Source organism: Poromitra crassiceps (genome assembly GCF_964638095.1).
Source record: "Poromitra crassiceps genome assembly, chromosome: 3".
NCBI classification, from domain to species: Eukaryota; Metazoa; Chordata; class Actinopteri; order Beryciformes; family Melamphaidae; genus Poromitra; species Poromitra crassiceps.
The window spans coordinates 56,022,662-56,035,939 of NC_139625.1; the positions used below are offsets into that span (position 1 = coordinate 56,022,662).

Sequence of the window (13,278 nt, forward strand, 5' to 3'; positions counted from 1 at the left end):
TTGACATCCCTAATCCCACAGCTGGGTTATGTCCTACCTGGAGGGTAGGGGAATAGGTGGTGGACATTAATGGTACGCTGTCCTGTCCCCTCCCCCTTAAGTGTGGGGTCCCACAGTGAAGTATTTTAGGGCCCCTCTTCTTTTTAATATGTCAATGATATGCAATCTGCCTGTGACTGCAACCTGTTCCTTTTTGCGGATGACTCCGCCCGCCTGTTCTCTCACAAGGACAAGGGGGAGGTGGAAAGAAAGTTGAGCAGTGAGCTTCACATGGTCAGTATATGGCTCTTATAGAGTTGCGCGATCTTGACCTCAGTCAGATCGTCCAATCGCCACCCTTTGACATCGCCAATGCACGATGTCATCGCAAGTTCTGATTGCAACCCTGTTTTCCGGCGCTTGCCCTTTGATCTGCGTCTCAGTCCGTCTCTTTTCTTTTTTCCACTCTCATTCTCCACTGCCTTGCCTGCTCACCATCGGCTTGGAGTAACGTTGATAAGATAAGATACTAATATGTTAAACTGAATATGAGATGCAGTGATATTGTCGCACCAAAGCACATAGACACACATAGCCTACAGACTTTTAAAAGTGAGCCTCCCCCCACACAGTAGGGCTGTCAATCTCCCTCTATAATCAAATTCGAATTTCAGTGCTTTATACATTTTAATATTCGAATTATATTCGAATATTTTAATTAATTTTTAATTGAATTTTAAAAAAAAAATCTTTTTTTTTTTTTTTTGGTCTGAGTGAATTGTTGTCTTCTCTTATGTTATGTTATGTTCTGATTCTAAATATAGCTGAATCTTTGGGTTTGACCAAGTAAAACTTTTTCTAAGCATTTTACCAAATGTAGATGGAAAAGTGAATGGAGGATGAATATTCAAAATAATATTAGGCTTATCACAAATAGTCCAGCAATGATGTTTATTTAAGAAAACATGTTCCTTGTACAATGTACATACATTCATTGCATTAGAAAATAGGTCAGATAACCAGAGCTTAGTTAATATTCATCAGTGATGTATTGGTGCTGTCTGAAATGCTAAAATAAAATAATTGATAATAAAAAAGACACAGCCTTTGTTTGAGCTCCTTATCAATAAACAAATAAGTAAACTTTGCCAAAACAACAATGAGCCATGAACAAAAAAAAATCAGTCACGTATTGCACTTAAGAGCTACAGGTTTACATTCAGTATAGCAGCTTCAACAGTCAACTTCAGTTAACAATGAATGAACATACATTTTAAGAGCTACAGGTAGGTTTACATCAGTATAGCAGCTTCAACAGTCAACTTCAGTTAACACTCTTTTCTTCAAGTATGTTGTCAGAACTTGTCACTGTTCTAGTGTTCTAAAAAAAAAAAAAAAAAAATCGTTTTAAAAAAATTAATAATCGAATTTCGTTCATAATTATTAAATTCGAATAATATTCGAATATCAAAATTCGTTTCAACAGCCCTACCACACAGCGACTTTCATCCCCGCCGTCATCTCCGCAAACAAATCTCATGGCAGTTTAATATAGCAAACATGTAAAATATAATGCTATACTATAGCAAGACTGTCTGGACAACGTAACAATGCTCTTCTAAACACATCGCCTACTATAATATATTTCCTGCATCTCATACTGAGATTAGATCGGAATTAAGTTTGGACAGACTGGAATGGATTGCTTTCATCCTCCCACAGCACTGCATGACGGACAGGTAGGATGATTAATTACAGCCTCTGACTGACAGCGGGGCAAAACTACGGTATAACAACTTTTTATTCATTGGTCATTGTGCCTGCCTACATCTAGCCTACATATAACCCTTATGGAGCTGAGCACAGAGTAGTTTTGCATGGCAGGCGGCGCGGCATGTGGAGAATGAGAAGAGAAGACGAGATGAGATGGCTCGGGGGACGCGTGATGGCAGGGACATTTGTAATTAAAGATTTTGGTGGGCTCGTTGCGGACATCAGAAACATGTTTGAATGCAGTAGGCTAGTAGCATTTTTTTTTTCAATCATATTTTTATTCAATTTTTTAATTTTGCAAGACAAGACAACAACAAAAACAAAAAAGACAGGGCAGCTCTGACACTTCACAAGTTAGCAAAAACATAGATGTGGACAACAGTAAAGTAAAGGATGGACAAATGAATGAGAATACAATAAAATAAATTAAATTAGATGTTCAAGGCAAAAAGGCAAGAATCAGGTGGCAATATCACTTCGGTTGAGGTATCCAATAGTCAGTGTCTCTGCTAGGTTAGGGTCAATATAATTCAAATAAGGCTCCCATACTTTATAAAAGACATCGGTTGTTGAGTGCAGCATACATGTCATGAACTGCAGAGGCATAAGCTGCATAATTATCTGGTGCCAGTTCCTCTTTGTTGGAGGTTTGTCTTTAATCCAAAATAAAAGAATATTTTTTCTAGCAGCAAAAGTTAATAAATTAAATAGCCGTTTGTGATGTTTATAAACGAGTTTCTTATGGGGAAGGCCAAGAATAAGTCGGACAGGTTCCGGGTCCAACTCCACACCAAAAATGACACTCAACTGCTGCACTATGTCTGACCAGTATCGTTCTATCTTGGGACATGACCATATGCAGTGAGAGTAATCTCCCACCTCTATCTTACACTTAAGGCAGAGGGGAGACAAGCTAGCATTCATTTTATGACGAAGGCTGGGTGATATTTGCAATCTATGTATACCGGTAATTCTTAGCTGCATCGACCACAGTCTGTTGTAGTAGCATTTGTTAATGGTCTGGTCTGAACACACACTGCTCAGTCAAACTGCTGGAGCATCCACACACGGGGGGGCGGGGGCGATCGAGATTGGCTAGGGAAAATCAATCGTCATTTCAGCCATTGAGTCGGCAATATACGATCCGATCGCCAATCGGCACAACCCTAGCTCTTAGATAACAAACTATCACTTCATCTGGGTAAAACTGAGTCAATTTTATTTGGATTGAATTATAATCTAAAAAAGTCCCCCGTTCTTTTTAATTATGGTTGGTGATGTAACTGTTTCCTCGAAGGAGGAGATTACATACCTTGGTTGCATACTTGACAATAAACTATCTGGAGAGAGCATGGTCTTAAAGATAATTTCTAAAGTTAATCAAAAATAAAAACAATTAGCTAGACTTTCCTCTTTCATTGATAGAAGTGCCTTGGTAACTTTGGCAAATGCTCTGATTCAATGTCATTTTGACTACACCTGCTCCTCCTGGTTCATCACGGCCATCACCATGAAAGTTAAAAACAGGTTACAGACTTCCCAAAACAAACTTGTAAGGGTGATCCTTAGCCTACACCCCAAAACCCACCTCCTCTCCTCTCACTTCCTCAGCCTCAGGTGGCTCAGAGTGGAGGAGAGGGTCTCTCAAATCAAACTCTGTATGGTCCACAGGATTTTTAAACTGGAGGCTATTTCTGTAAAGTCGGTGATGTACACGGATATTCCACCAGCGGAAGCTCCACCAACATAGTTCTTTTCTAATTTAAATCTTTAATGGGCAAATGTACCTTTTTATATTCTGCAGCAATTTTATGGAAGTCTCCCTGAAAGTATAAAGCTACTTATTTCCAGGTTCACCTTTCAAGACCACCGCAAAATGGTTCATAATCTCTTACATTTTTGTCTCTTTTAAGCATTGGAACCCCTGTAGGGTCATTGTTCTCTCATGAGCTCGTCTCTTTTCATGTGTGAAGTGTTGTTTTTCGTGTATGTAGTCATTCATACAATGACTGATTGTCATTGTGTCTGACTCCACAATCATTCAGTCATCAAATGACTGGGTGATTGATGTGGGCAGTGTTGTTTTTTGTATGTACTATGTAGTGTGAAGTACTGTTTTTGTGTGTGTATGAAGTCTTTCATAGTGTATTTTGTGTTATGTTCCCCGCGCACACACGCGCTCACATATGCACACATACAGTGGGTTCGGAAAGTATTCAGACCCCCTTAAATTTTTCACTCTTTGTCATATTGCAGCCATTTGCTAAAAGCAATTAATTTCATTTTTTTCCTCGTTCATGCACACACAGCACCCAATATTGTCAGAAAAACACAGACTTGTAGACATTTTTGCAGATTTATTACAAAAAACACTGAAATATCACATGGCCATAAGTATTCAGACCCTTTGCTCAGTATTGAGTAGAAGCACCTTTTTGAGCCAATACAGCCATGAGTCTTCTTGGGAATGATCCAACAAGTCTTTCACACCTGGATTTGGGGATCTTTTGCCAATCCTCCTTGCAGATCCTCTCCAGTTCTGTCAGGTTGGATGGTGAACGTTGGTGGACAGCCATCTTCAGGTCTCTCCAGAGATGCTCAATTGGATTTAAGTCAGGACTCTGGCTCGGCCATTCAAGAACATTCACAGAGTTGTTCTGAAACCACTCCTTCGTTATTTTAGCTGTGTGCTTGGGATCATTGTCTTGTTGGAAGGTGAACCTTCGGCCCATTCTGAGGTCGTGAACACTCTGGAAAAGGTTTTTGTCCAGGATATCAATGTACTTGGCTGCATTCATCTTTCCTTCAATTGCAACCAGTCGTCCTGTCCCTGCAGCTGAAAAACACCCCCACAGCATGATGCTGCCACCACCATGCTTCACTGTAGGGATGGTATTAGGCAGATGATGAACAGTGCCAGGTGTTCTCCACAAATACCGCTTAGAATTAAGACCAAAAAGTTCGATTTTGGTCTCATCAGACCAGAGAATTTTATTTCTCAGAGTCTGGGAGTCCTTCAGGTGTTTTTTGGCAAACCCGATGCGGGCTTTCATGTGTTCTGCACTGAGGAGAGGCTTCCGTCGGGCCACTCTGCCATAAAGCCCCGACTGGTGGAGGGCTGCAGTGATGGTTGTCTTTCTAGAACTTTGTCCCATCTCCCCACTGCATCTCTGGAGCTCAGCCAGAGTGATCTTTGGGTTCTTCTTTACCTCTCTCACCAAGGCTCTTCTCCCCCAGATGTTCAGTTTGGCCGGATGGCCAGTTCGAGGAAGAGTCCTGGTCACTTTACACTGTGAGCTGTAAGGTCTTATATTGACAGGTGTGTGCTTTTCCCAATCAAGTCCAATCTATATAATTAAGCACAATGAAGGTGTAGGCCCATCTCAAGGATGATCAGAAGAATTGGACAGCACCTGAGTTAAATATACAAGTGTCACAGCAAAGGGTCTGAATACTTATGGCCATGTGATATTTCAGTGTTTTTTTTTTGTAATAAATCTGCAAAAATGTCTACAAGTCTGTGTTTTTCTGACAATATTGGGTGCTGTGTGTGCATGAACGAGGAAAAAAATGAAATGAATTGCTTTTAGCAAATGGCTGCAATATGACAAAGAGTGAAAAATTGAAGGGGGTCTGAATACTTTCCGAACCCACTGTACATTCACTCCACTTGTCTTATACAAAGGACCACAATGGAAACAAGCTCTAGGGCTTTGTGTTTTTATCCTTTTGATCAATATTCTTTGTATTGTCCTGCGCGATCCTGTTCTATTGCATCAATAAATAAAGACATCAATCAATCAAATAAAAATCATCCGGTTTAGTTTGTCAATGAAAGCTGCCTGCCTCAGCACTCGTCTTTTCCTGGTTTGCTCGCACACATGCTTGTTTTGAAGGGGAGAAGGCAGAAGGGGGGGGGGTGAAGTGATGGACTACAGCCGGACTGTCTGAATTTGGCCTTTGTCTCTTATCCAGAGAAACTTCCACTGAGGTAAACAGTAGAATCTGCCTGTATTCCTAGATGACATTACAAGTAGTGTTAATTTCGTCGACGAAAACTATGATGAAAAATGTTAGACTACTACTAAATGTCGACTACCTTTTTCCCCAAGACTAAGACGAGACTAAATTGTTCAGACCTTTAGTTTCATTGACTAAGACGAGACTAAAATACTCAAACTTTAATTGACTAAAACTTGACTAAACAAAAAGAGGATGAGTTTGACTAAATATGATAAAAACTAACAAGGACATTTGACACAGGACTAAGCCAAGACTAAATTTACTGTCTCCTCAGCTGTCCTCCTCGGACCTTCCTGCCCGCTCTGTGTAAGATCTTCCTGGATGAGAGCGCCCCGGACAATGTGCTGGAGGTGACTGCGCGGGCCATCACATATTACCTGGATGTGTCCGCTGAATGCACGCGCAGGATCGTGGGCGTGGACGGAGCCATCAAGGCCCTGTGCAACCGACTGGTGGTGGTGGAGCTGAACAACCGCACCAGCCGCGACCTGGCAGAGCAATGTGTGAAGGTACGAGCCGGGGGTTATGGTCCATGATCAAGGTACCAGCTGGGGCACAAGCAGGTTTTTTTTTGGGTCCTGTTTGCAGGTGACTGTGTTGACTGTATTCATGTAATATAAACCCCCTCCTCTCCAGGTTTTGGAGTTGATCTGTACCAGAGAGTCTGGTTCCGTGTTCGAGTCCGGCGGTCTGAACTGTGTGCTGAGCTTCATCAGAGACAGCGGTCACCTGGTCCATAAAGACACGCTGCACTCGGCCATGGCCGTGGTTTCCCGCCTCTGCAGCAAGATGGAGCCTCAAGACGGCTCTCTGGAGACGTGTGTAGAGTCTCTGTCCAGCCTGCTCAAACATGAAGACCACCAGGTAACAACTCGTCTCAGCGCCAGCCCCATGAGAGTTCTTACACTGATACACTTTGTCACTGCAGGCTAGGGATGGGCAATGAAATTAGAAATGTCGAATAATCGTTTTTATTATCAAAATCGACTTTTATTATTGAAATGTTTTAAATTTTTTAATAGAGCAGTACACAAACAAGACAAAACGGGCACAGGAAAAGAAAGAAAAAACACACAAACATCACCATTCAATATTACAACGTGGTGCTACCAGCCACATAAGGCGCATATGTGCTTAAAAGAAATGTACATGGGATCCTGCGCGAGGGGTCCATGAGAAACCAGCCAGGCGAGTCACCCGTCGCCCCTAACCTCATCGAGGTAGGCTAGAAACGCATCCAAGATTGTTAGAAATTTTCTAAGTGAGTTGGTTCTCAGGATCCTGAGCCTGTCCATCCGTATAACAGAGATCATGTCCATCAACCACAATTGAAAAGGAGGTGAAGAGGGGGACTTCCATTCCTTCAGAATGAGTTTTTGCAACAATTGTCCCCATTGTCAGAGACTGTTGCACAGCTGTAGGGAAGTTCAGGGAGGACTCCGAGCAGCCAAAGATGGCGAGTTCTGCTTCCGGCTGAAGGGTTATTTTGTAGGCCTTAGAGCAGGGGTTCCCAACCTTTTTTGTGCCAAGGACCGGTAGATACATGGGAAAAAAAGTCATGGACCGGTTGTCAATTTTAATGGTTTTAGTTACATATATATTTACTCGCCAGGGCAAATAACAGCCTTTTGTGTTGTACTGTATGTAGCCTATACAGTATTTATGTTTTTGTTTAAACTACAAACATAAATAAACGTCAACTTGAAACTATGTTTCAACTACCACACACAGCCTATAATATTATAGCCTATGTTTATTATTATATATATATTTTTTGGACCTGCTCGCGGCCCCGTACCAAATGCGTTGCGGCCCGGTACCGGTCCGCGGCCTGGTGGTTGGGGACCACTGCCTTAGAGTACCAGTCAAATATTTTGGCCCAGAATCCTGTCAGTGAAGGGCAGAACCAGAAAGCATGATACACAGTGCCTTCTGACACCTGTCACACAGTGGTGAGATGGAAGGGTAGATCCGGTGCAACTTATGCTTAGAATAGTACAGACGGTGAGCGACTTTAAATTGGATCAGCTGGTGTCTGCTATTAACTGAGCAGAGTTGTACCACAGACAGACTCCTTTCCCATATAATGTCAGATAAATCAATACCAAGTTCCCCCTGCCACGCTTATCTAATCCTCTCAGTAGAGGATGTGTTGCAGTTGTCAAACAGACATACAAATCTAGAGATGAGATGCTTGGAGTGAGGAGGCCTCAGTAAAACATTGAAAAATGCATGCTCGTTTGGGAGCGCTTCAAAGGCATTAATCTAGGATCAAACATAATCTCTGATCTGCAGGTATCTGAGCCAGTGCGTGCCAGGCAACTCAAACCTCTTTAGTTTTTGTTTACATTTTATTTTAAATTTTTATAGAACATACGAACAAGACAAACAGGCTCATACATAGGGGAAACAAGAAAAAGGGGAAAAAAATACATAATTGACATTCATCATTACAACTTGGTGCTATCAGCCGCACAAAGTGCTTATGTGCTTGCAAAAGACAATGCGCATGAGATCCCACGCAAGGGGTCTACGAGACACCAACCCTAACCTCAGTCACTTATCATTCTTAACGTAAGTTACGGAGGTAACTATGGTTCTGTGAATTCCTGGATGACTGCCAGTGGCAGTTAAACACTGTGAATAATGACCTCGCGCCCCGCGCAGGCGAGCTTGTTATGCAAACGAAGTCATGTACGCGACATGGGGCTACGCGCACGTTCCCGCTATAAATAGCGTGCCGTAGCCCACTGCCGCCATCTCAGAATCTTCTCGCCCAGAGGGTTATGAGGAAATCCAGGAATTCATCCAGGAATCCACAGAACTAGTGATGCACGATATATCGGCAATCATATCGGTATCGGCAGATGTTAGTCATTTTTTAACATCAGTCCGATGTTGCAATGTTAATATCGGTTATCGGTATCAGCCAAAATGTTCCCATTGCCACATTAAGGCGATAGAGCCTCGAGAACGTGCAAGGCGCTGTCCAGGACGCTGCCAGACACCCCCCTCATTGCCGCCCAGGATGTGGCCACACTCCTGGTAGAATGATAGACAATATCAGAGGGGGCAGGTCTACCTGCAACTTCTTGATTGTGGCAACAATCCAATGGGACAGCCTCTGTCAAGACGGTGCTCGTCCCCCTGTCTTTCCCGCTGTAGCAGACAAACAGCTGCTCTGAGCGTCTAAAGCACTGTGTTGCCTCAATGTACAGTCGCACTGCCCGGGCTGGACACAGCCAACTTGCCCTCTCTCCTGGCTGGGAGCCAGATGGGGGAGGACAGTACACCTCCAGCAATATGGTTAATATGATTAAGGGATAAAACCCTTGGCAGAAAAGATATACGACCACAGTGTCACCCCTGAGCCATCTGCCTTCCATTAAAGGCATGTAGGACTGATAGAAAGCGCATCTTTTTTTTACATTACTATTTTGGTACAAACATTTACTAGCATTATTGGCATCAATTAGACAAGCCACTGTGATTCCGTCACCACATGTAACACGGGTTAAATGGAGGATCTGGGTGTCTAGTGACGGGAATCACAATCGCTCTAGCAGCTCGGTGTATAATAAATGACTTGTTCAGTTTGTTCACAAATCGATTAGCAGTGTATCACACAATTCAAACAGTATAGCATACATGTGAATGTATCTAACTCTTCTCTGCCCAGAACCATAAGCCTCATGTGTATCCCACTTTGTTAAGTGGAATAGCCTTTGTCAGGCGCTGTCTGGAGGGCTGGGGAGCGAGGGAGACGTGTTGGAGGTCCGTTGGAGGGCTGCTTCGTGGTCCTGCTGGGCAGTTCTGCTTAGCTGATGGAGTTATGCTGTTATGGGTTCCTTTGCTACAGCTGGCTTTGGGCTGGCTGCGGTGCGTCCTTGTTGTTCTGCACTTAGTGCTGCATAGAGGTGCACCGATCGAACGGCACGCGATCGGAATCGGACGATCTTGACCTCAAATATGCGATCGGGTGATTGCAGATACTGTATTTCTTTGTTGCCGATCTATGCAGCCGATCATGCTGCACGTGAGAAACACGAGACAGCCCATTTCTCCTAAATTAATTGGTGTAAAAAAAAACATTTTCATGATAGAAAATGTCTATCGTTTCACTTTCATATTGTAGCGTGGCGTGTGGCTAACTAGCAGAAGAAGGGAGGCAGGTAATGGTTATTCTCTTTAGCTCAAATGGAGCGTATTTATTTCCTGCCGCAGCTCACAAGCTACCCGGAATTGGAGGTGGCTTGGGAAACACAACAGCTGGCCGGTAGCTGGCTTAGACCCGCTCCTATATGTCACTCCAAACCCCACAGCTAATGTTAGCGTCTCCTCTCTCTGCCTGCCAGAAAACACAACAGAAAAGATGTGTCCCAGCATAACAGTTCCCCCTACGCATTTGTGAAATTGGTGTGTAACATTAACGTTAATCTGGGAACCCAGAGTCTATTTTGGCACGTAAATAGAGTCTGCGACAGCAGTAAAAAAAAATTGAGGCTTCCTGTACAGCGCGAATCTCCCGCCCCGGACTTCCACGCAGTACTGCTCTGTTGTTGTACCGGCGTTGTTCACCATACTAGTGAATATGTATATATGAATTTTGGCGTTTAGCAGTCCACGTTTTAGTCTATTTACATGCCGAAATAGACTCTGGCTTCCCAGATTGCATTAACGTTGATGTCCCGGTCGCACAAAACACTGTGGGCTCGTAATCTTATTAATATGGAACACATGTTCAACAAGTTATCAATTTACGTTAACGTTAATTGAAACTCACATTGAATTCTTTGTAACGTTTATAATAATACAATTTATATAGGGCTTTCAAGAACTCAAAGCACTTTACAACATAATAAACAGTAGAGTTAAAAACCATTAAGACGAAGGAATTAGGATATATATAAAAAAGCAATGAGGGCAAAACAACAAAACATTTATAAATGATAAGCTTCTCTAAAAAGGTGGGTTTTGAGAAGGGACTTCAAGGAGTCTACACTATCCGCTGCCCTGATTGCAGGAGGAAGTGTGTTCCAGATACGAGGAGCAGCGGAGGAGAAGGCCCTGTCTCCCACAGTGCGTAGCCTTGTCTTGGGGAGAGCCAGAAGACCAAGGCTGGAGGAACGGAGGCAACGAGTAGGACAGTGAAAGGGGAGGAGTTCAGAGAGGTAGTTTGGAGCAGAGTCGTGCAGGGATTTGAAGGTGATAAGTAGAGCCCGACCGATATTGGATTTTGGAGGCCGATGCCGATACCGATATTAGGGAGTAAAAAAATTCAGATATAGATATATCGGCCGATATTCTTATATTAAATATACACATTATATTACACAATGTTTTTGCAATGATCCCTCAAATATCAAACACTTGACAAAGATATGACTTGACATGACTTGAGATATGTAATGTGGGCAGGATATTTTACAGCTTATCAATAAACTTTATTGTCCAAAATGACATAAATGCAATGAAACAGTAAACTGAACTGGGGATTTAATAATTATAAATAACTAGAAATACAAAAACACAAATAGAACAAATATAAAATATAACTTGAGTTAAGAAAAAAGATCAAATATACACAACATGTCTATGACTTAACACGTTCACTGCCGTCGACGAGTTATCTCGTCAAAAAAAATCCAACGGTTGACTGCCGTTGGACAGTTATCTCGTAAAAAAAAAAAAAATTGACGGTGGGACGTGGATCAAACCCTTTTACATCTCCTATAAAAATATGGGAGCCACCGAACGTGTACAACCCATTCCACCGACCCACTAAGTGGCGACAGTGCTCTCCAGACTAGAGAAAGCCGAGCCAAAACTGCAGGGAAAAGCGTGAGGAAACCATTCTCATACTGTAGAATGGTTTGGCGAAAACGCTTTCGCGCTGGCGCACAACGGTGGCGCACAACGGTGGCGCACAACGGTGGGGGGTTCCAAAAATAGACTGGGTGCAACACACTTTGAAACACGCAGCATAAAGCCCAGAATCGCACAAAGCTTCATCAAAGCTCTCAACCGAAACCCCAAGAAACGAGCGAGCCCCATCCAGACTCGCCCGTGAGGGGCCGCCAGCAGCCAGGCAGCACAGACAGGCAGCAGAAACTCGCTTGTGACAAACGCTGCAAAGCCACCAGAGACACACCCACGGAGGGAGGAGTTTGAAGGAGAGGGGGGTGGGGGTGCTGTTATGGAGGAAATTACTGTTCAGAACTATTGTTTAGATGTCTGATGTCTTACTGATGCCAAAAATAAATGGTTAAAGTGACTGTTCTATCGAATTTCACAAAAAGGCATTTATCTCAGCTTTCCTTTTCAGACGCTGAAACCATGCTGTATTCAACTGCTAATGCCTACATAACTACTAACTCTACAAACTAACTCTTTTAGACAGAGAAAGCACACATTCTATTAGTTATTTTGAGATATTTTGTGTTCACAAAGTCCTAGCAGAAAATAATCCTCGGCTCTTGAAAGATGAGCCAGAATCCTCAAAAAAACCCTTGGCAGAAGCTACCTACAGTAAAAAAAAACTGTTGGCAGTGAATGTGTTAAAAAATACAAAATAAAAAAATATCGGCATATCGGCCAACATATCGGCCGATACCAATATATCGGTCATCGGCCGATCATATCGGTGGACCGATATATCGGTCGGGCTCTAGTGATAAGCATCAATTTATAGGTTATCCTGTATGGTATGGGAAGCCAGTGAAGATCCCTGAGGACTGGGGTGATATGGAGGCTGTTTCATGGAGGAGAAGCGCTCTTGGTTTTTTCATGCAGTTGCGAGTTAAACTATCAAACTTTTTTCTTTTTTCATTGTATTGATGACATGTCTATCATCGGTATATATTGCTATCGTTTTATCACCCAGCCCTAAGATGTTCCAGTATTTATCAGTCCCTCTCTCTCTTTCCTCCAGGTGTCAGACGGTGCCCTGCGCTGCTTCGCCTCGTTAGCTGACCGCTTCACACGGCGCGGTGTTGACCCCGCCCCCTTAGCCAAACACGGCCTATCGGAGGAGCTGCTGTCCCGCATGGCGGCCGCTGGCACAGGCCCTGCCTCTTCCTGTAAGCCGGGCCGCACCTCCACGGGCGCCGCTCCCTCCCCTGCCGACTCCAAACTCAGCAACCAGGTAGAGATGCACACATCCACTGTGTTTCAGTTCCAATCCCATTCCGATACCTGAATTAAATTCAATACTGTGCATAGAACTTGTATGGGTATGGTTTGGTTTAATTGATTTAAACCAAACCAAAGCAGATTATCCCTGCTCTAGCATTACCATATAGTCATTAGATATCCTTACATTCCTATAGCCTACGATAGCTTAACGTAACAAAACTCGGACACAGACCACCCGTATTATTATGCAAAAAATGAAGCAATTATTTATTTACATTATATTTTTAATAAACAACTAAACTTGAGTACTTGTTCATTATTTAATGAGAGTACTTGAATATTGAAATGACTTAAATGCCCATCCCTACT

At 42.9% G+C, this 13,278-nt stretch overlaps 1 protein-coding gene across 2 annotated transcripts in view; it reads left to right on the top strand.

Moving 5' to 3' along the window:
• The window catches only part of hectd1 (HECT domain containing 1), a 167,895-nt gene that overhangs the window by 23,259 nt on the left and 131,358 nt on the right, over positions 1–13,278 (top strand). For both annotated transcript variants that reach the window (XM_083632869.1, XM_083632870.1), the window contains exons 3-5: positions 6,050–6,284; positions 6,412–6,639; positions 12,707–12,919. In XM_083632869.1, the coding sequence (XP_083488995.1) occupies positions 6,050–6,284; positions 6,412–6,639; positions 12,707–12,919 (676 nt within the window). The remainder of the gene's footprint in view (positions 1–6,049; positions 6,285–6,411; positions 6,640–12,706; positions 12,920–13,278) is intronic.